The sequence below is a fragment of the Cannabis sativa genome, chromosome 2 (assembly GCF_029168945.1).
Source record: "Cannabis sativa cultivar Pink pepper isolate KNU-18-1 chromosome 2, ASM2916894v1, whole genome shotgun sequence".
In the NCBI taxonomy this organism is placed as follows: domain Eukaryota; kingdom Viridiplantae; phylum Streptophyta; class Magnoliopsida; order Rosales; family Cannabaceae; genus Cannabis; species Cannabis sativa.
In genome coordinates this window covers 89,562,131-89,585,829 of record NC_083602.1, presented here as the reverse complement: position 1 = coordinate 89,585,829, position 23,699 = coordinate 89,562,131, and the positions used below count along the sequence as shown (strand labels likewise).

At 33.5% G+C, this 23,699-nt stretch overlaps 4 protein-coding genes across 4 annotated transcripts; 2 read left to right on the top strand and 2 right to left on the bottom strand.

Annotated features, from left to right (window-relative positions):
• Window positions 1-672: 672 nt before the first annotated feature.
• Window positions 673-2,236, bottom strand: LOC133035163 (uncharacterized). Its single transcript, XM_061110989.1, has 3 exons — window positions 1,414-2,236; window positions 1,006-1,326; window positions 673-896 (listed from the first exon to the last, which is right to left on the bottom strand). The coding sequence occupies exons 1-3, from the start codon at window positions 1,702-1,704 to the stop codon at window positions 786-788; spliced, it is 723 nt and encodes a 240-aa protein (XP_060966972.1). The 5' UTR covers window positions 1,705-2,236; the 3' UTR covers window positions 673-785.
• Window positions 2,237-5,421: 3,185 nt separating this feature from the next.
• On the top strand, window positions 5,422-6,697 carry LOC115720997 (fasciclin-like arabinogalactan protein 12). The gene has a single exon (XM_030650220.2). The coding sequence runs from the start codon at window positions 5,508-5,510 to the stop codon at window positions 6,507-6,509; it is 1,002 nt and encodes a 333-aa protein (XP_030506080.2). The 5' UTR covers window positions 5,422-5,507; the 3' UTR covers window positions 6,510-6,697.
• Window positions 6,698-12,556: 5,859 nt separating this feature from the next.
• Window positions 12,557-13,798, bottom strand: LOC115721306 (fasciclin-like arabinogalactan protein 12). The gene has a single exon (XM_030650580.2). The coding sequence runs from the start codon at window positions 13,673-13,675 to the stop codon at window positions 12,734-12,736; it is 942 nt and encodes a 313-aa protein (XP_030506440.2). The 5' UTR covers window positions 13,676-13,798; the 3' UTR covers window positions 12,557-12,733.
• Window positions 13,799-15,490: 1,692 nt separating this feature from the next.
• Window positions 15,491-16,786, top strand: LOC115721315 (fasciclin-like arabinogalactan protein 12). Its single transcript, XM_030650589.2, has one exon. It carries the CDS (start codon window positions 15,596-15,598, stop codon window positions 16,550-16,552), a length of 957 nt encoding a protein of 318 aa, XP_030506449.2. The 5' UTR covers window positions 15,491-15,595; the 3' UTR covers window positions 16,553-16,786.
• The last annotated feature ends 6,913 nt before the right edge of the window (window positions 16,787-23,699 follow it).

Sequence of the window (23,699 nt, the reverse complement as noted above, 5' to 3'; positions counted from 1 at the left end):
GATGATAAACCCAGCGTCAAATTACCGAGCTCAGCTTGGTTGAAAATGGGAGTTGAAAAAAAATTGGTTCTCCTGCGATGAACTCCCAAATAATCCAAAATCAGCAAAGTTTGAGCCGAGCGGAGGAGACTCTGACGGTGTTCGGTATAAGAACTGATTTCCCATTGGCGGAGCGGTATTTGTTGTTCTTTGAGGAAATTCTTGAGGAAAAGATTGGGGTTCTCGCTGAAAAAAAATTTTCAAATTCTTTGTGACAAATTTTGGAATTGTTGTTGCGAGGAAGGCTGAAATTGTGGTTGCGTAGGAGGTTGTTGTTGCTGTTCCGGAGGAGCGGCATGACTCTGAGAAGACGAACCACCAGGCGACTGCGATTGACTATACGTTTGAACGAAATTGTAAAAGCGTGGGTTAAATATTTGGGCACGTTGTTCAGGCGTCAAATTACCCCCCCAAGTGGCACGCATAGCTGAGAATATATCTGCCATGGTGCTCATCATTTCAGTAGTTGGTTGGGGAGGCACCGTTGATTGAGTTTGAGGGATTGGTTTCTTTCCTTTGCCCTTGAGCCTTTTACCCACGCCTCTTTGATAGTCAGATCTTTGGCCTAGAACTGTTTCCATTACTTCAAACTGATAACCGCATCGGATTCGATTCGGTCCCGCATCGCTCTGGGATTGTCGTTCAAGTCGCTTCCTATCAAGCTCCTTGATCAGTTCCTCCTATTTAAATCAAAATTATTAGAATATGTAATTAATATAAAATATAAATTTTAATAATAAATAATTTTAATCACTTACATAATCTTTTGCAGCTAATTCATAAACGAAATTTCCAGACGGTTTTTTCACATGGATCTCCTTCCATGCTTCAACTACATGCTCTCCAGGAGGACCCCCCTATACAAATATAAACAATTAAATTAGTTTATTATAAGAAAAAAATATTATTAACTATTAAAGAATTTTTTTTTATGAAACATTTAACAATTAAAGAATTAATACATACCATTCCGTGGCGTATGGACGCCAACGATTTTGTGCCTTGCGTTGTTGGATATTTCATTAGTTGCCGATTCGATTTATTTTTAGTTGAACGATTCAAAAATGCCTCGCTAACGAACAATTCGCAAACCGGTTTCCAAGTCTCGGTATTCAAGTAGTCAGGGGGGAATTTGAGAACTGTGTCCCAATCTTCTGGTTTTTTGTAATGTTGTTTGAAATGCTTGTGTCTGAGCGTCTTTCGCTCACTATACCGCTCCGCCATCACCGAATATAAAGTCCCCATAAGTAGGTCTCGGTGGGGATTCCCATCGATATCAAAGTAGTACTATGTAATAAAATAATTTAAAATTATGTTAATTTGTAAATGAGGACATAAAATAATTACAACCTTTAATAATTAAAAATCACTCACTCTGATTCGATTGAGCACTTGATCCTTGTATTGTTGGGGTACATCGGAAAAATTTAGATGACCACCCGGGCACAACATGCTCACTTGTTGGCCAAGAAATCGAACATAATTGTTGGCTTCAGTGCCAACTACTTTGCCGGTTTCAAGATCTACCTCCACCGGTAAGGGCTTACCAGCTTCTCTCCTTTTTTTTTCGAGATTAGCGTTTGCGGCAACCCCACGACCCTTTCTGACCGGAGGTGGAACTATATATATTCGAGGGAAAAATAATTTTATTAGTAAATCATACATTCACTATTTATATTCAGAACAATTGTAGATTTGAAAAAATATGAAAACCTGCTTCGCAAGACGACGGTACCCTAGAAGGATCAGGGGGATCCCTGCCATCACCATCCCCACCGTGGTATGTCGCTAACGTAGCTGACATTTTACTTTACTTTGAAGACGGAAAAAAACGTAAGAATTCACAAATGTGAAACACATAATTGAAATATAAGTATTTAAAATGTTAATACGAAAGAAATTAAATATTCCTTTAATTGTAAAAAATTTTAGTAACAAATGTTTACAAAATAAAAGTTACACTGAAGAATCACTATCATTTCCATCATTCACTAAGTTTACATTTTCATCCTCTACATGTTCAACTAGTAAATCATCTACTTCTTCAGCAACATAATTCTCATCCAGTTCATTATTCTCTATCTCAGAATCCACTAATTGATCGGACGATTCAACAATTACTGGAGGTTCATTCGATTGCATAATCAACTCTCCAAGATCAACTGTCAACACAAAATTGGCAGAGTTAGAATCACTAACAACATCTACATCATTCTCATCTTCGTTGTCAGTAATGTCCCAAATTTGTCGATGGCTAATATCTTCAACAACCTTCCAATCGCGACCTCTGAGTGGATCTTCAAGATAGAAAACTTGCTTTGCCTGGTTGGCAAGGATGTACGGTTCATCTTGATACCAATGTCCACGAGTATTTATACTAGTTATATTATTTTCAGTGATTGTCTTCTTTCTTAATGGATTAGTGTTATACCATTTACATTCAAACAATGACACTGTAAATGCACCAGTATAAGATATAGTGATTACATCTTCAAGTGTGCCGTAATAATTAAACCCTTCTGTTCCAGCAACAGTAACACCACTATTTTGTGTCTTCCGCTTTTGGTCTCGCTTTGATGCAATAAACCGAACACCATTCACTACACAACCTTCGTAAAATGTTGCTAAGTAATCAGACCCGGAAGCGAGAGCGAGTAACTCATCACCATTTTGTAAAGTTCCAAGCTTGTGCAGCTCATATATCTAAATACATAAAATGTATTAATATGAGAGGAATATAAATGATTGAATTAAAACTTAACAATTTTGTCGTTATACCTTCTTGTGAAACCACGGACGGAAAGTTTGCCTATGCAAGGCATCGTGATTACCATTAGGATTTTCATGCTTGATCTTGTCCAAATGTTCACTGTGAAGTATGATAATGTCAAGATACGATAGAAGGAGATAGAAAATAAAAACTAAAAATTTAATAAAATAATTTATAAAAATGTAACAAACTTACTCTAAGTAAGCTTGGATTTCAGGAGAATTTTGAAGAATGTACCACTCAGCTTTTTCACGACTGGTATGATCAAGAGCCTTGATAAGTCCGCTAGTTAAAGGACGAGATTGAGAATTAAAAACTGAGAGATAGCGACAAACAGAAGGCGCATCTTCATTTCGATCAAGCCGATTAAATCTTGTTTCACACCCTTTAAAGTACATTGAACAAAAGGTTACTGCCTCATCAGCAACATAACCTTCTGCAATTGACCCTTCAGGACGTGCCTTATTTCCCACATAATTCTTCAATTTTTTCATGTACCTTTCAAAAGGATACATCCATCTCATAAAGACCGGGCCACCCAATATCGCTTCTTCAGGCAAATGCAATACCAAGTGTATCATTATGTCAAAAAAAGCTGGAGGAAAAATCAATTCCATCTTGCACAATAACAGAATTAAATTATTTTGAGCATCCTCCATATCTTTTACATTTAGAGTTCTAGAGCATAACTGTCGAAAAAAATTACACAGCTGAGTAATAGTTGTTGCAGTGTCACGAGGTAGAAATTTACGGACACCAACCGCTAGTACTCGCTGCATAATGACATGACAATCGTGGGATTTTAACCCAATAATGTTAGACTCATCTGGAGAAACTTTGCTCTTTAAATTTGAACAGAAGCCATCGGGAAACTTTATTCCTTTAACAAACTGACAAAAAAGTTGTCTTTTATCACGAGTCAAAACATAAGGAGCATGCGGTTTCATTAGCCTCCCATTCGCATCTTCATAAATCCACAACGATTCCCTAATACCCATCTTCTTTAAATCATGGCGCACATTGGTTGTGTCCTTTGATTTATCATTATCCAAGATGGTTCCTAGGAGACTATCACACACATTCTTCTCAACATGCATGACATCAATGTTGTGTTTTAAAATATTCGTGCTCCAATACTCCAACTCGTAGAAAATACTTTTTTTCCTCCAATACTTTTTTACATACTTATGAATTTTGTTGATGCATAAAGTGTTATTTCTTGCCTCCCAAAATAAGTTATATACAAGACTATTGATAATAGTTATAATAGTTATGTGAACATCTTCTTAATTAACTTTACACAACTATATCAATAGGCTTGTATATACAAGTGAAGGGCAATATGGACTATACTTGCAACTATTCATAAAATAGGCATTTGTCTCTGCAATATAGCCAAATTTCAACAACCTCTCTCAATTTAGTCTTTTTGTTGATTATAGTAATAAGACATTTCAGTTTCATAAAAATATATGTGGTAATGCATATTAATATATAATCACCTTAACTGCTTAAAAAAAAATGATAGCTAACAATTTATTTTTATTACCAGTATTTACTAACTTCATTTACTATACACACAATTACACTCATGTATATTATTTTAATGAATTTTTATGATTATTTTTTTTTTTTTCAAATTCTCTTTAAGAAATCATTTTTTTTTTCTAAAAATATATATGTAATTGGTATCCAATAGGAATCTTTATCCCGTTAGGTATCTCAACTCCGCCCCATTTTAATTTAAGGGTAAATACCATTTTGGACCTTCTGTTTTACAAAAGTTACTAATTGGACTCTATATTTTGTTAAATGTCAAAATGGACCCTGTATTTTCTAAAACAGTACAAATAGGACCCTGAATTGATTTTTTTGTCAAAATAAAGTTTAATTATAATCCGATCTAAATGTGCGATGACAAAACTGTTTATATTTTTTTGTATCTGTTCGTATTAAGCATTGTCTTCAAGTTGGTTGTATTAAAAAAAAAAGTTGTCAAAAATTAAGCTCAGGGTCTTATTTTTACTATTTTAGAAAATACAGGGTCCATTTTGTCATTTAACAAAACACATGGTCCAATCTGTTAGTTTTGCAAAACACAGGATCCAAAATAGTAATTTAAAAAAGTATTAAAGGCGGGAAGCAATATCCCTGCACCCACTCCGCCCGTTTACATCCAACAAGTGTAGTACTTATTAATTACATATACACAATAAGTATTATTTATTTTTCTTTGAATATATTTTTAATATATAGGTTAGATGTCTTTTCTTAAGCTAATCTATATCTAGGGCGAGGTGCATATATATATATATATATATATATATGAGTCATCATAATCTAAATCGAACACCCAACTCACATATATATCTTTGATATATTATATATCATAAAGTTGGGCTATCTCCCACAACGTCACAAACCATCATTATCAATCTTAATTTTTGCTCTTCCATTAGTGTCAAAAACAAACATTGCATATCTATCTTAGAAAACTATGTATTACGTACCATATAGTTTAATTTGTTAAACTTATAATCACTATACATGCACCCTTTAACCTAATATTACTATACCTATAAAAACCCTTCTTCCCCTTCTTCCAACTCCATCATCAAAAACAATTATATCATCAAATCCCACACTTATTAAACAACCCAAGAAAAAAGAAAAGAAAAGAAAATTTCACTACAACAAAATGATGAAACAAGTTATCATCTTGTCCTTCTTCATTGTTTTCCTCTTTCACTCTTCTTCTACTTTAGCTCAATCTCCAGCTCACTCCCCAACTCAGCCTCAAAAACCAATTCCTAAAGCTCAATCGCCTACTACTAAACCCGTCCTTGCTCAACCGCCATCTCAAGCAGTACTACCGGCTCCTTCTCAAGCTCCAACCCAAAAGCCTCTCCCTCACACCCCACCGCGAAAGCCAACCACTAAGCCAGCCCCGCCTAATGTCACTGAGATCCTCGACAAAGCTGGAGGCTTCAGTGTCTTCGTCCGCCTCCTTAAAAACACTCAAGTCGTCAATCAGATCGAAAATCAACTCAACACTTCCAACAGCTTAACCATTTTGGCCCCAACCAACGGCGGATTCTCTAGTCTAAAAGCCGGCGCTCTCAACGGCCTTACCCCTGAGCAAAAAGTCCAACTCCTTCAATACCATATCCTTCCATCCTACGTTCCCCTCCAAAACTTCGAAACCCTAACCAACCCTGTCCGTACACAAGCCAGTAACACTGAGGATTACCCTATGAACATTACAACAGAGGGAAACTTCGTAAACATTTCTACTGGAATTGTTAACGCTACACTTTCTGGTACAGTCTACTCTGATAATCAACTAGCCATTTATAGAGTTGATACTGTTCTTCTTCCTTTAGGTATCTTTGGCTCGAAAGCGCCTACTCCTTCTCCTACTCCTGCTCCTACTCCAGCTCCACTCGCGCATTTAAAACCTAAGAAGTCTTCTACTCCAACAAGTACTTCATCATCATCCTCAGCTGCTTTGCCTTCCAACTCATCATTGGCACCTAAAGCGCCTAAAAAGCCATTAAATTTGTCGTCAACCACCTCTTCCTCGATCAGTCCTGTGGCGGCATTGGATGAATCCGGTGTCGTTGCCCTAACTTCAAGTAATGGTGTCATGATTGGCCTTGTTGTGACTGGGGTCGCTGCAGTTATGAGTATTTTGGGTTAATTATGATCAATATGTTTGAGTACTTGTAATTCATAGATCATGATTGATGATTTATCCGGAATAATTTGAAAGTTATTTATCATTTGTTATTATTTTATAGTAGTAGTTAAATATATTATTGTATGTTGTGATGATCAGAACTTTTGTATTGTGTGGATTTGGTTAATATATATTCTTTTGTTTTCCCACATTTAAGCACTATATCATATATTATTTATTTCATTTTTTATTACATGCAACTCTAATTAATATTTATGATAAATTCATAGTTTCTTTATTATAACTATAATATAGGTTGTTATAGAAGAAAGTTTGAGTGATTCAATATTTTTCTCCATGTGCTAAAATTAAGATTCCTGTGTTTGTGATACAAAATGATCCCACTAATTGGCCGATCCAGAATTCAATGCTAGGATAGTTTAGTTATACATTTAATATAATCTAAAATAATAAATAAATAGTTAAATTTAACTAGAATTAATGATGGTTTAGCAACATTTCTATCGTAGTGGTCATAAATTTGAACCTAATTTGAATCTTATACTTGATTTGTTTTTTCTAATAAAAAAAATAGATACATGCACATATAGAAAGAAAGGGCAATAGGATTCAAAATATGGTCTTCCATGTAAATTTAAAGCATCTTAACCAATTATTCTATTTAATTACTATGTATATATGAAAACAAAAATTGTATGTTAATATATTTTTAAATCTCAGAGTAGACTGTAGCCCTCCCTCAACCCCCTAAGTCCGCTTATGCACTAATGTAATAAGAATCTTTTTAAATATATTTATAGATGTGAGATGCAAGTGCAATTAGACTGTTATGCATCTCTATTTATTTTGATATTTGGAGAGATATAACATTCCATTTTTTTTTATATAAATATGTGGAGGAATTATAACTAACAGTGCAGAATCAAATTAATTAAATTTTAAACAATTAAACAATTTGCAATGACAAAATTAAAAAATTACAAATAATAATTAGACGAAAACAGAGATGATTAGTGTAAGAAAAATTAGAGAACAATAAAAATAGAAAATAAAGAAAATGATACCAAGATATATATTAGTTCAAGTCTATAGATCAATGTGATTTATGGCTCTACTCTAGTGCTAGAACATAACCAAATCTTCTTTATTGATTGAGCAAGAACATGTATAATTAGGGGTGTACGTCGGTCGGTTTAGTCAGGTTATAGCATATTTTTATTAAATCTATATAAATATCGAATTACAAATATTTAATCGTAACCCGGCCAATTAAAAGAAAAAGTTCAACCCGCCCAATGATTTCGTCGGTTTGGTCAGGTTAACCCGTCCAAACCGTTCTTCACTTTTTTATAATTATTATTTTTAGTTTCTCGTATTCAAATAATTAGATTTAAAAAAATAAAAATATAATATTTATATTTCAAGCTAAAAAATGCTATAGTTTAAATTAATTTTAAGAACTTTAATATAAGATAAATATAATTGAGTAATTAATAAACATAAAATGATTGAATAAAATAATAAAAAAAAAGTATTAATATAGTATAGATTTTAAACTTCAACTTTAATTTGCAAATAGTACAATAACAATTATTAACTATAAAGTCTAAGTTTTAAGTTAAATACTAAAATATCCAAACTTTTAATTACAAAATAGTTTAACTAATAAATGTAATTTATATAATATAATATATACACTTTTATTAAAGAAAAAATATAAATCGGTATAATTTGGTTTATTCGGATTAATTGGGTGGTTTAGAATAATTTGTAAACCACCCAATATATTCATTGGGCAGTTTGGATTTTTATTATATTATTTCGGATTGTATTTTTCGTCAGTTTATTTGGTTTGGTTTGGGCGGTTTATTCGGGTTGGGCAGTTTGTAAATTTTGTTGAACACCCCTAGGTACAATGCAGTCGAGAAGGATTCTCTGTTGAGTTCTCTCAAAGTGTTTCAACCTCTCACACTTTTACCCAAGAATCTTCTTCATCTACAGAAGATTCTTCTTACAAAACCTAAAACCAATGTGGTATTTACAGGCTTAGATCAAGATCCTAAAGTCAGTAGCTGCAAGAATTGAAGTTGTTAAGTTAATTAGGCAGTAACTAACTTAATTTTCCTTTGAGTGAGATCTCCACGTCAGCGTAAGTCTTAGTACATCCGAAAACGTATGTGAACTTCCAGAATCATGGACCAAAGGCACTCGCTGAAGGAGTTTTCAAATAGGTTAGAGCTAGTTAAAGTCAACTATCCAGAACTATCATTCTAAAATGAACAACTAGCCAATTGGAACATCATCTTGGAGAAAGGCTAGCTTTTCCTGAATACCCTTTTTAGAAGGACAAGAAAGCCTTCCATGACTGTCTTTCGCGAGTGAAATTATACCACAATATATATATTTTCAAAAAAATTCAAAATAATCAATTACACATAAAAAAAATAGCAAGATTGCAACTAAATCTTTAACATTTTGTTTTGGGCATTGAAATTATTAAAAAAAAGAAAAAAAAGCTTATGAAATGTCTATCATAACTAATGCAAACTTATTATATATATATAAAAAAAAATACGAACGCCTATATATTTGTAAGAACAAAAATAGTGGCCCTATCATAAAATATTAAATATATAAGTAACCTGTTAATTTAGTGAGGGTCGGCTGATCAAATTACCACTAAGTTACAATACATATTTAATATTAAAAATATTATTTTTTATTTTATTACTAACTATATTTTTTAATTTTTTTTTTCAAAATGAGAGTCTAAGCGGTGGGAGGCTTAAGACGGCCACCTCATTTATCTCACCTCAGAGCCGACCCTGAATTTAATTATTAATCTAATTAAATTATTAATATTTAATCATAAAAATATAACGTAACTAATTTATTTTTCAAAATATATAGAAAAAATTTATTATTTTCAACTTACTAAGGCTTACTTATTTATTTTTATGGCTAAGTTCAAATTTTAATTAATATCAATTTTAAAGTTATAATAATAATGTATTTATTGAAGTAAGTTTTAAAAAGTATTGCAGATTGATTTCTTTTTTTTAACAAATTGTAGTTTGATTTCTTGTACTTAATTAATGTCTATGTATTTTTTTTTTTTTTTAGAATAAACAATGTTATTATAAATTAAACAGAGTCATTTACAATAACAGAGTAAAAGGAAGGAGGAAAATTCTCCCACCAAGAACAGACCTCATCCAACCCTAAGGCAAACTTTGCCAAACTATCTGCAACTGAATTAGCATTTCGCTTTACATGAGTTACAATAGTATTTGGGAAAAAGGAAAGGAGGTCAGATACATCTTGAATTAGATCATTGAAAGCTGAGATGTCAGCTGCTGTAGACCGTAGAGCATTGGAAACTAAGAGAGCATCAGTTTCTACATATGAGATGGAAAGTTGTTGTTGAAGAGCCCAATTGATGCCGTGAAACATAGCCTTAGCTTCCATTTCGTGAGAAGCAAAATTACCAACAATAGGCATTGAGAGTGCAGCTATGACCTGTCCCTGTGAGTTCCTAACAACAGCACCTACACCAATTTTACTGCAGCTTTTATCTGATGCCGCATCTATGTTCAACTTAAGAGTTCCCATTGGAGGCGGTTGCCATGGCGCATGAGAAGCAGTAGATGAAGAAGCTGCCTGAGATGTGATTGCAGGGGGTCGATACTTCAACTGTGCTGCACGATAGTTGTCCAAGTATTGAAGGGAGAAAGCTGCAAGGGCAGAAGCAGTACGAGATTTTTTACCGTGAAGAACCTGGTTTCGTTTAGACCATAAGCACCAGAGTGTGCATAGGAGTTGCTCTAATTCTGCCTTGGTGAGAGTAGTGGCTAAGAATTTCAAATAGTCCCCCTTGTACATGGAAACAGCCTTCCTCCAATCAAAAGATTGGTGCATCAAACGCCAAACGCTCTTTGCAAATTGGCAGCCAAAAAATACATGTCCAATTGATTCCCATGCTGTCGACAAACCGAGCATGTGGCATCAGTTATAACTTTCCTTTGGACTAGAGATGTGGCTACCGGCAAGGCATCATGGATAACACGCCAAGCAAAGATTTTAATTTTTTCAGGCAGCTGTAATGACCAAAAAGATTTCCACCACATCGATTCGGTAGATGAGCTTGAAGAGTGAGACAGTTCAGCCAAAGAAGAAGCCAAATGGTAACCCGACTGTACAGTGTAGATGCCATTGTTGGTGTGGTGCCAAACTAAACAATCATCACTAGGAAAATAGCTAAGTGGAATGGTAAGAATATGCTCAACATCAGCTGGAATGAAATATTGGTTTAAGAGAGCTATATCCCATTGCCGATCTTCTGTAATGAGGTTAGCCACCACAGCATTGTCAGGACCCTTGTAAAGAAAAGGCAGAAAATAATTATTCCCAGGGATCCATGAATCCGAACCACATTGTATGTTCCTTCCCTCACCTATTTTCCATCTCAAGCCTTTTAATAATAACTCCCTGCCATAAAGTATCCCCTGCCAAGATAAAGAGGGTGAATGGCCATGTGATGCCTCTTGAAAGGAGTTTAGAGGGAAATATCTGCTCTTTAACAATCGGCAAAGCAATGAATTTGGGTGAGCAATGAGTCGCCAGGTTTGCTTAGCGAGAAGGGCTTGATTGAAGTGGTCAAAAGATCTAAACCCCATGCCACCTTCAGCTTTGGTCTTGCAAATCAACTTCCAATTCCGCCAATGGATCCGTGAGCCATTTTCTGTTCGACCCCACCAAAAATTTGACATCATAGATTCCAACTTATTACATGTCGTTGTAGGTAGACGGAAGCAGCTCATATCATAGGTTGGAATGGATTGAACAACAGCCTTAAGAAGAATTTCCTTGCCCCCGGCGGAGAAATTTTTTTCATTCCAAGTGTTCATCAGTCGCCACACCTTCTCTGTAATATCACTAAGCATATGTTGTTTGTCACGGCCGGAGTAGGCAGGCAATCCAAGATAGGTTTCATGGCAAGCAGTGATTGGCATTGAGAGAGTTCTATGAAAAAAGATTTGGGCAGCCAGTGTTGTGTTTGGTGAGAAAGACATATTGGACTTGTCAGCATTGATGGATTGGCCAGAAGCACGATGATATATGTCAAGCACACGCTTGATGGAGAGACATGAACTTTCATCAGCATAGCAAAAGAGTAGGCTGTCATCGGCAAATAATAAATGTGAAATTGGTTTAGCACGCCTTGTGAGTTTATATCCATGGAGATTACCTGACAATTCTTCATGTTGCAGCAGTCGGGAGAAACCTTCAGAACAAATTAGGAAAAGGTATGGGGATAGTGGGCAGCCTTGTCTTAGACCACGAGTTGGTGTGAGGGAATGTGGCTTCGCCATTTAAGAGAAAACTGAAGTGGTTCGTAGTCAAGCATTTCATGATGAGAGCAACCCATTGTGAACAGAAACCCATTTTTTCCATCATTCTCTTTTGGTAGCCTTATTTTTACTCTTTTGTAACTTAAACGTTGGTCCTAAACCCGTTGAGTAATTAATCTCTATTATTATTACATGTTGCAACAATTTATTGGATCAAATTCATATTTTTTTAGTTCAATTTATTTTAGAGAAGTTATTGGGTATTGGTGGTGCCTAACACCTCTAATCATGTAGTCTTGCGATTGGTTAGCGATATTCCTTAAAAGTTATTATATTAAATTATGTGGGACTTGATACTTACACTACAAAAAAAAGTATTATTTTTATTTAGTGATAATTTTTTAGTCACAAAATAATTTTTTTGTAAAAACTTATAAATTAAATTAATACACATAAAGATAAAATAATTTTTATCTCAAAAAAAAAAATATATAAGATAATTTTAACGTTGGCTAATAATTAAGTAATTCATATGTAGTATTGTGCATGAATTTGAAGAAATAATGTTTGTGTACATATAACATAATCAGCAAATAAATTTAATGTGATATATATGGATACAATTATATATATCTCATCCCATACTGATATATATATATATATATATTTATATAATGATTATATAATGATGAAAAGGAAAACACAAAATTCAATCAAATATTAATTAGTACATGTACGTACGTACACAAAAGAAAGGAAATGAAAAGACCATGCATGCATGCATATTATTAATTATTATTCAAAAACAATATTTTTAGTTAATTAATATGGTTGGAGTGTAAGGTAACCATCTCGATCGGAAGATAATATGTATCATAAGAACAAAGCAAGAAGACCAATGGAGACTGTGGCAACAACAACAACTGGTCGTTTAGCACCAGATGTATCTGCTGATGTGGCGACTGATTCATCATCATTGGATGATGATGATGATGTGGGTGATGTAGATGTTAAAGATGGTTTTGAGGAGGATGAGGGCGATCCAGACGATGAAGCTGATTCCGTCGATTTCTTTTTAGGTTTTAAGGCCATTGCGGGTGCTGGAGATGGTGCCAGTGAGCTCACCACCTTTTTAGGAGCAAAAAGTTTGATAGGAAGCAAGACACTATCAACTCGATAAATAGCAAGTTGGTTATCGGAATAAATGGTTCCTGATATGGTTGTGTTGACAACTCCAGTAGATATGTTGACAGAAGATCCGTCAGTACTAGTAATGTTTAATGGGTAGTCGCGAGTGTTAGTGGCTTGAGTGTGAACAGGGTTTGTTAGGGTTTGGAAATTCTGTAGGGATATGAAAGTTGGGATGATGTGGAACTGAACCAATTGTGTTTTTTGTTGGGGAGTGAGAGTGTTGAGTGTTCCAGTCTTAAGAGCTGAGAATCCTGCATTGGTTGGAGCCAAAATGGTGACGGTATTGGAAGAGTTGAGATCATTTTCGACAGGACTAATGACGTCAGTGCTTGTTAGTAGGCGAATGAAGATGCTGAAACCGCCGGCTTTCTCTAGGATTTCTGTTATGTTGGTAGGTTGTCCTTTTCTCCTGGATTTCGCTGTTGGTGGGGCTTCCACTAATGGCTGATCCGGAGATTGAGCTGAGGAATCAGATGAAGGACGATGATTCTTATTAGGTGTTGTCGATGGTGATTGGGCAGGTGATGACGATTGAGCTAATGTTAAAGTATTTTCGCAATCATGGAAGAGGAAGAGGAAAACAATTGCGCAAGAATAGGTGAACAAAATTTGATTTTTCGCCATGGTTATTTTTTTTTAATTATTTATTTGTAGGTATTTGAGTGGTGTAGCTCACTTCTTCTCTAGAAAGAAGTTTTATTATGAAATAATTATATGAGTTTTTCTTGAATGTTTATTTAATTAAGATATATGAGAGATAGGGGGTTTATATATTACATGTGTTGGGAGAGAAATAAAGTTTAATTATTGCAAAATTATTGATACTATGAATAAATTAAATGAAAGGGTGTAATATCACATTATTTAGTTATATGAGAGATTGTGTCTTTGTGAATTCTAGCTAATAAAATTAAGCTCTAATAAAAGTGGGACAGGTTAGAGAGGGGCTGCTACTATCATGCTAGTTAGGTGTACTTTGTTTGCTTGTGCTAAACAAAGATAAACAATCAGAGATCTTAACAACTTTAAATTACTAATTATAGTTAGTATAATCAAGCTTTCACTTTCATATAGATTACCCTTATTTGTATTTGGCCCACTTTCATAAGGAACTTCACTGGTTAATTATTATATCATAGAAAGTTATACTGAAATCCAACTATGTTAAAATGAGTCCTTTAATAAAAGGAAAAAAAACACTGCCCTATAGTCTCCTATATGTGTACGCATGCACATCATGACACTATATTATAAAAAATATATTGATATTGAATATTAGTGGTGCACAACAACTTCTATAGGTAGTGCCTACACGATTAATTATTATTAAAAGTTATTTTCTTAAGTTATATGGAACCCGATACTTAATTATATACTGATCATAGCGATGCAACATTGAAGATGGTACTAAGTACCAGTAATATCGATCTTTTAACAATTTTCTTATAAAGACGATAAGAAATATTAATGCTATTTTTTTTAATTTTTTTTAACCAAGTGGCATGGGAATGTTGAGAAAAAATTATAAAATAGATTGAAATTTTTTTACAAAAATATATGTTAATACAGAATAAAGTTTATTTTTACAGTATGTTTGAACTTTTTAATTTACAAAAATACAATAAATTGTCATAAATTTTTTATTGTATTGTAATTTGTTTATATATAGTTGATTTATTATTATTATTATTATCATTATTATTATTATTATTATTATTATTATTATTATTATTATTATTGTTGTTGTTAATTATTTTTAGTTGTTTTTATAGAAAATTGTGTTTTTGTAAATAAAATTTTATACAGTAAAAATACAATATATATTTATGAAAAGACCCCAATATTCTCTAATCCATCCTTGTGGGACGATGATCTCTTGTTTATCACAACTTGTTAAAATGATACATCTTGTATATATATATATATATAAATATATATATATTTATATATATACTCAATTTCACCGAATATATATGAGATGATTTTTACTTAAATCAATTATTATCTCACATAATGATCATGTCTTATATATGTCTACAGATTTTTATTATATGCATGCACACTATTATATGAAACGAATGGATTAGATTTAGAACATAGCGTCTGTATAATTGGTATAGGACAAATGCAAATAATTGTGATCTAGCTATATATGAAAGTGATTTCATGATCATATATATACAATAAATAATAATATGATCATGAAATTGTTAAAATGATTATTGATAGCATCACATTTGTTCGATAGTTCCCTCTGATCTCTTTCTTTTATTAGTACTACTCACTGCATGGACACTCGAACTCTTATATATAATTAATGTGACATTACACCCTTTAATTTAACTTATTATTGTAAAACTTTACTTCTCTCTCAACCAACATATAATGAAGTAAACTATATAGTAAAATAATATATAAATACTCACATCTCTCAGCTTAGATTCATTCAAGTTTAACTAACCATTTTCAAACCAATTTTCTATCATCATAATTTTTTTCTAGCTAAGAAATCCAACCTATATCAATTAATAAAAATTAATAACCATGGCAAAAAGTCAGATTTTTATCACCATTTCATGCCTAATTTTATTCCTCTCCCTCTTCCATACTCTGACATTAGCTCAGTTGTCATCACCTGCTCAAGCACCATCAACAACACCAAATAAGAAGAATATTCATCCGTCATCACATCAATCGCCAGCTCAATCGCCGGATCAGCCATTGGTGGAAGCTCCACCAGCGGCTATTTCCAGGAGAAAAGGACATCCCACCAACATTACAGAAATCTTGGAGAAAGCCGGCGATTTCAGCCTGTTTATTCGTCTACTAACAAACACTGATGTCATCACTCCCATCGAAAATGATCTCAACTCTTCCAACACTGTCACCATTTTTGCTCCAACCAATGGAGCATTCTCAGCCCTTAAGACTGGAACACTCAACACTCTCACTCCCCAACAAAAAACACAACTAGTCCAATTTCACATCATCTCAGCCTTCATACCCTTACAAAACTTCCAAACCCTAACAAACCCTGTTCATACTCGAGCCATTAACACTCGCGACTTCCCATTAAACATTACTAGTACTGACGGATCTTCTGTCAACATATCCACTGGTGTTGTCAACACAACCATATCTGGAACTGTTTATTCCGATAACCAACTCGCTATCTATCGAGTTAATAGTGTCTTGCTTCCTATGAAAATTTTTGCTCCTAAGAAGCTGATGAGCTCACTGGCACCGTCTCCAGCACCCGCGGTGGCCTTAAAGCCTAAGAAAAAATCGATGGCATCTACTGAATCGTCTGAATCACCCTCATCCTCATCAAAACCATCTTCAACATCTACATCATCATCGTCGCCAACATCATCATCATCATCATCATCATCCAATGATAATGAAACAGTAGCCACTTCGACAAATACATCTGGTGCTGAACGGCGGCCAGTATTTGCCACGATCTCCATTCTTGTTGCTGTTGTTGCATTGTTCCTATGATACTTATGCATATCATCATCCTCCATATTAATTAATCAATATTTGATTTTCAATAATAATTAATCATATATACATACATGCATCTTTGTGTTCGTGTAAGTACTAATTAATATTTTTTAATTAGTATTCAATTTAATTTTTGTGTTTGCTTTTTCATCATTATCAGCATTATATTGTGTTAAGAGATATATAATTGAATTCATAATGTATCGAAAATTAATTTCTATTTGCCAATTAAGTTATTATACATCAAAAGTTTATTCCTTTGAACTAGTATTTTTCTACCTACGTGACGCATCTAAAACAAAACTAATTACAAATATGATTTAAAAAAAAAAATAGAAGTAGAAGTAGAATATATTGGAATAATATACAATAATATTTAAATAAGGCATCACTCCAAAATATTACAACGATCATATCTAATTGCCGCTTGAATTTTATTTTTACCATTAAAAATTTCATCTGAATTATACTAATCTATAGAAATTTTGTCAATTTAATTTAAGAAATATTTGGTTAGTAAATTCTTCTAATATAAGCTAGAGTTCTATAATCTCCAATCATTACAATTATAATAATATTGTAGGACCACAATGGATGGCTGTCCTAATTGTCTAAAGGCAGAGGTTCTGCTATAGTATGAGATCATTTGGTTATTATTGTGCACCAATAGGGGAATTTTCTCTTTCTCAACACTTGCCCTCAAACGGAAGGGTGAAGTTCTCACACCGAGTTTATCAACTAGAAAATAAAATTTGGATGCTGAAAGTCCTTTGGTAAATAAGTCTGTGATTTGATCATGTGAAGGGATGTATCGCACTTCAAGTTGCTTTTGCAAAACTTTGTCCCTTACATAGTGCATATCAATTTCTATATTTTTTGTACGAGCATGGAAGAATAAATTCGAAGCACATATACTGGCACTTATGTAATCACACCATGCAATTGATGGCATTAGGAGTGGAAATTTTAGTTCTTTCAGCAGAGAATCCAAGAGATCTTTGATGCAACATGTACCAAAGCTTTGTATTCACTTTCTGTGCTAGACCTTGAAACTACTGGTTGCTTCTTAGACGAGCAAGATGTTGGAATTTATTTTACCAAGATTTTAGATCTACTCACAAGTATGTTGATTTAACAACCTAAATATGAACTTCTAAAACGATGTACACATAAAAAATTAAGAAACCGTACAGTGATGGCAGCGGAATAATGTGTCTCCTTCCACTCAGATCTCTAACCCTTGATTCCTGTCTGTCGTAGAGTATAATCAAGATCTGAGCCCGAATGTCCTTCAGATGGATGTGATCCTTCACATTCTTCCAATCTATGATTGAGTTACTGTTTGTTGTGTGTGGGCACTTCTCTCTCACAAAGGATTTCGAAATTCTCTCTCTTTTTCTCTCTGAATTTCGTGTGTTATGATGCATGCAAGAGGAAGAGAGGAAGGCTGCTATATATAGGGAAAAGGGAAGCTCAACTTTCCAAAATAAACAGTTTTCTCTTTTACTAACTAATTGATTAACTGCCTTATTTTGTGTGATCCACCACTTTCCTATTATAGATAACTGCTAGGTTTAGGTTAGAAATTACTTGGCAATCAAAAAATTGAAAATAATAATTGAGAAACACACAATAGTGGCCGGCCATAGGTGTGACTTGGGCCTCACTTGGGTTTTGCAGTTTCCACAATTTTATTTCTATTTTTTCCAAAATGTCATTTTTCTAATTCTAACCATTTAAATGTCAAAACTAATTATTCAATAACTAAAATAGATTATTAAATAATATTGTCATTTAATATAATTATTAATTAGACATACAAAGTCTCTTAATTAATAAATAAACCTAGAAATCCTCTTCTTTAAGATTTCATCCTTACTTAGTGAGAATTCTCAAATTAGACATAGTCTAACTTTTAGAATTATAATTGACTAATCATAAATCAATTATTGAGTCTTACAAACAGTATGGTCTCAACTAGAATGGGGACCATGGATCTATATTGCTGAGCTTCCAATAAGTTGAACCGAATTTACCAAGTAAATTCTTAACTTATTAATTCCTTGTTGAATCCACTCTTAGAACTTGGAATTGCACTCTCAGACTTATATAGAGCATACTATATGTTCCACGATATAGATATGCTATCTCATTTAACCATTATAATCTTAATGTGATCAAAGATCATCTATATAGATGATTTACATCGAGATGGGATAAATTTACCGTTTCCACCCCTCAATGTATTTGGCCCCTTAAAACACTTAGTTACCTGTAAATGATCACTACTAGAAAAATGGGTTTTAGTGGCATACATTGAGTGACTCTAAAAATGATTAGTGACACTTCACCGCGTGTCACTAATGAGGGTGACTGGAAAGACAGTTTTTAGTAACTCTTTACGCGTGTCACTTAACCCTTTTACAGTCACTCACTGCGCGTCACTGTAGGCGTTTAGAGTCAGGATTTGTCAGACTGAAAAAGTAACAGCAACTCACAAAAAGTGTCACTATATCATTTTTTTTCTTTTTTTTTTATTCTTTATTATTATTGGGCCACTATATTATATATTTTTCTAAAAAAATAAGATTTAATTTTTTTAATTCAGATTTTATAAATTATAAATAATAATTTAATTAATTATATATAAATACAATTAAATATAACAAAAACAATTTTAATTAATTAAATGTAAACACTACTACAATTGTTTCAATTAAAATAATAAAACCTATGAACAAAATACAAAATATTTTTATTAATACATATCAGACACTATTAAAAAATACAAAGATACAAATAAAATAAAATACAGATTAGCTTATTTGTACAGTATAGAAATAAACTCAAATATGTTTCAAAGTATCACATGTGCACTTGTAAATAAAATAAACCTAAACAACAAAAAAAGAAGAAAAAAATACAAAAAAAAAAACTCAGGCATTGCCAAAAGCGAGAGAGAGAACCGAGAACGACCGGAAAGGACCAGCCGGTGTTTGTCGTTTCCGCCGGAAATGGTGGATCAGTTCGTGATTGGATGGATCTCAGTCTCTTTTCTTAGCCTTCTTGCTTTCTACAATCTGGTTCTCAAGAACAAGATTCCGAAGGATTCTTCGGACAAGATAACAGAATGTATCCAGAATGACATCACGACCATTAACGGCGAATGTCGATCCAAAGATGGCGCCGTCGACGTAATTATTTCGGAGCCGGTGTCGCTGGTTCTGCTCTTACTCTGCGATAGAATAGAGGGAGACGACTTGGGGTTCAAACTCTATTTCGAAGTCCTGTGAGGCAAACAATGGGCTTGAAGTTTGGAAGTGCCCCTTATTCGTCGGTGGAGCTCGCCTTGCGCCTTTGGAGGTCGTCGTCTTCAATGGAGGAAGGCTGGTTTAATATAGATCTGAAAGGGATGAGGGCTAGTTTTACAGAGAGATGCGAGAAGGGATGCGAGAAGAGAAAAAAAAATATAGATTTGATTAGAGGCACTATTGAGAAAGGAGAGAGAGACTATTATTAGGGTTTTAAGCTATTACCCTAAATGATTTTTTTAATAAAAAAAAATTAAGATTTGAAAAGATTTATTGAGAAAGAGAGAGGGAAAAGTACCGTGTCTTTTTAGTTTTTTTAGTGAGCATTAATTATTTTTATTTTTTCAAAAATAAAAATACCAATTTAATTAATATATATCATTCTTTTCAAGAAAAAAATATATATTAATTTATTTTTTAGTATATATACCGTGATGTTTATTATTATTTTATTATGGTTATGATATAGTGACGCGCTAATTGTGTGGCTACATGTTTATCCAGTCACATTTCGCGCGTCACTATACGTCAAGAATATTTTTTTTAAAAAAAAAAATTATAGAAATTATGAGATTTACTCTTTAGTGACACTTCAAAATTTTAGTGACCCAAATTATAAGACACTAACATTAAATATTTAGAGTCTTTTCATGCGTGTCACTGAAACTCACCACTAATCCTTTAGTGACATGCACAAAAGTGCGTGTCACTAAAGAGTGTCACTAAAGAGTAACTTTGTAGTAGTGGATATTTTAGTAATCTAATATATAGTCACTGAAACAAGAGCTCATCCATTTACTTCTATTTAACTAAGCTCGAAGGGAATCATCACTTGACTTCTATACACCAGTAGAAGCTATAGATTCTATATTTATGTTCAGCGCTCCCACTCAATCATACTATCATGTTCCCAAAATATACGTATCACCCTGACCCAAAAGTAGGCTTAACTAATAAATCAAAGAACATGAATAGCACTCCTGAGATTGAGCCTAAGCATATCAGGATTTAGATTCTTTTAATCTAAGATCAACTTCTGATATTGACTTGGAAAGATACAACGGTAAGTTTATAATATCTTTGACCAAGTTCAATATCGGTCCAGTCCAATGTATACTCCATACATTCGAAACTAGTATACTTTACCAATTTCCTGGAAAGAACATAACACTTACTCCAAGTGTAAGTATACTTCATCGCTGATTATCACATTAGTGTAAATCCAAAACACTGATGAACAGGGACTTAGTCTTTTGAATCATATAATCACAATCACATTCCACTGTGTTGACAATACTGTAATTGTGAATGAATATATGTTCTGGACTTAACTGATTTTGTGCATGTATTAAATATGTATATTAAACCATAAACATGAAAAATACATGTTAACATAAATCACTTCAAAATTCTAAATTGATAACTAATCAGATTGTAATGGATTTTATTTAGGACACAAAACCCAACACAAGACACTAAGGTTTCACCCAAATACACACAGTATCCTGCCACATATCACCTCTGGACAACACTCCTAGTTCGCATTTGAATAACCTATGACACTTAACTTGTTACTGTTGCTGATGTGAAGCCCCTATGTCTTTGTGCCTTTAAAATACCTCAATATTCTTTTTACTGCACTCCAATGAACTATTGTGGGAGCTTGTAAGAATTGACTTAGTTTGTTTACATTATATGTTATATCCGATCGTGTGTGACACGGGTATAAAGTGCTTCAATAAATACTTTTATAAGTTGATGGATTGCTCATTGGATCACATCATTAGTGGACAATGGTTTTCCAGCAGTAATAGGTGTGGGACAAGGCTTGAAATTCGATATGTCAAATCTTTTTAATACATCTTCAATATATTGAGTTTGAGTCAAGTAGATACTTGTTTCATCTCTATGTACACTTCAATCCCAAAAAAGTAGTGGAATGGCCCGAGGTCCTTCAAAATGAAATGTTTATGAAAATCTGAAACAAACTTTTCAACATGACTGGTACTATTTTCCATACAAATAATATCATCTACATAAATGAGCACAATGATCGTTTCAGATTTATAAAAGAATAAAGATGTGTCTCACTTAGAGTTCTCAAATTTGCACTCCAGCAAGGTATTTTTCAATCGATCAAACCAAGCTTTTGGAGCTTGTTTTAGGCCATAGATTGACTAGTTCAATTTACACAAACAAAGTTTTCTTTCCCTTTTTCTTCAAACCCTTGAGGTTGAGTCATGTACACTTCTTCTTCCAAGATGTCATTGAGAAAGGCATTGTTAATATTTAATTGTTTGATTTTCTATGCATCCACTTGAAACTGTAATTGTATGTATAATTCTCACAGTTGGTGCCTTAATGGCGGGCTTGAAAGTTTAATCAAAATTAATGCCTGGTCTTTGATGAAAATCTTTGGCCACCAACCTTACTTTTAATCTTTCCACAGTTCCATCAGCCCTTCTTTTGACTCTGAAAAATCCACTTACATCCAACAAGATTTTGAAATTTTGAGAGAAGAACTAAGATCCATGTCTTGTTGACTTCGAGAGCATGAACCTAGTATATATTCATAGTAGCTTTCCATTTTTTGTTTTTAGCAAACTCAATAGAATTTGGTACATCACAATCAAAGATAGCTTTTGAGATGTTAAGGTAAGTTTTTAGCTTGAAGATACCTGCCTTAGCACGAGTAAGCATAAGATGTGTGGGCCGCAGTGATGACTTGATAGTTTCAGGAGCTAGTTCTGCATGAATGAGTTTTGGTGGAGGCTCATGTTGAATTTCAGGAATATTACCAGCATCAAAGTCATCAAAATTATCACCAAAAGTATCCAAATTAATCAGCATAGTTCTCCCCTGCATGACCTGAAACAGAACAGTGAAGACCTATAGAAGCAAAACTGTGAGGGCTAGAGGGTCATGAATGTACTTGCTGTGATGCTTCAATGGGAGGAGATGGATATGAACAGGAGTTGGATGAACATTATTTAGAAAGAGGAACATGAAGGGAAGACCATGAGGAGCTATGAATAATGAGAGGTTGAGGATTTTGGTAATTATTGAGAAAACTAGTTGTGAAGAGAAATTCTATCTCGTTGAACATAACCTTTCTTGAGATATACACACGACCCGTTGGAGTGAGGCACTTGTAGCTCTTGTGAGAATCATTGTATCCTAAACTGATACATTTTAATTTTTAAAATTGAAATTTATGTGATTGGTAAGGTCTTATATATGCAGGCAAAGCATGCAATTCCAAAATTTTTGAGAAAGACATAGTTAGGTTTTTGTTTATGAATGATTTCATAAGGGTGATTGATGTTGTAGGACATGTGTTGGCAATCGATTTATTAAGTAGACAGTAGTACTGAAAGCATCATACGAATATTTGAGTGGTATGTGTTTTTGTGTACACTACAACAAATTAATTTATTAGGGCCGGGCGACTAAATTTGGGGCGACATATTGTCGCCTCTAATAATATAGGTATTAGGGGCGACTTTGATTTGTCGCCCCTTATGTAATATGGGTATTAGCAAGGTTAAGCCCATCTTAACTATATATATTTATGTTTGCGTTCAACTCAATTATTTTGAGCTAAAGTACGTGGACATGAGTGTCGAAACTCAATGCCGCCATGAGCTTGAACAATGGCTATGAATGGGTGATATTACTACCCTAGTCTGGACGAATGCTTTTGATATTTTTATCAAATTTCTTTTCCACTAGAGTTTTGAATTGAATAAAAAACATCTAGTGCTTCATATTTGAATTTGAAGTGATTTGCATGCACCAATGGTTGGAGTTATACAATTTTAATTTTTTTT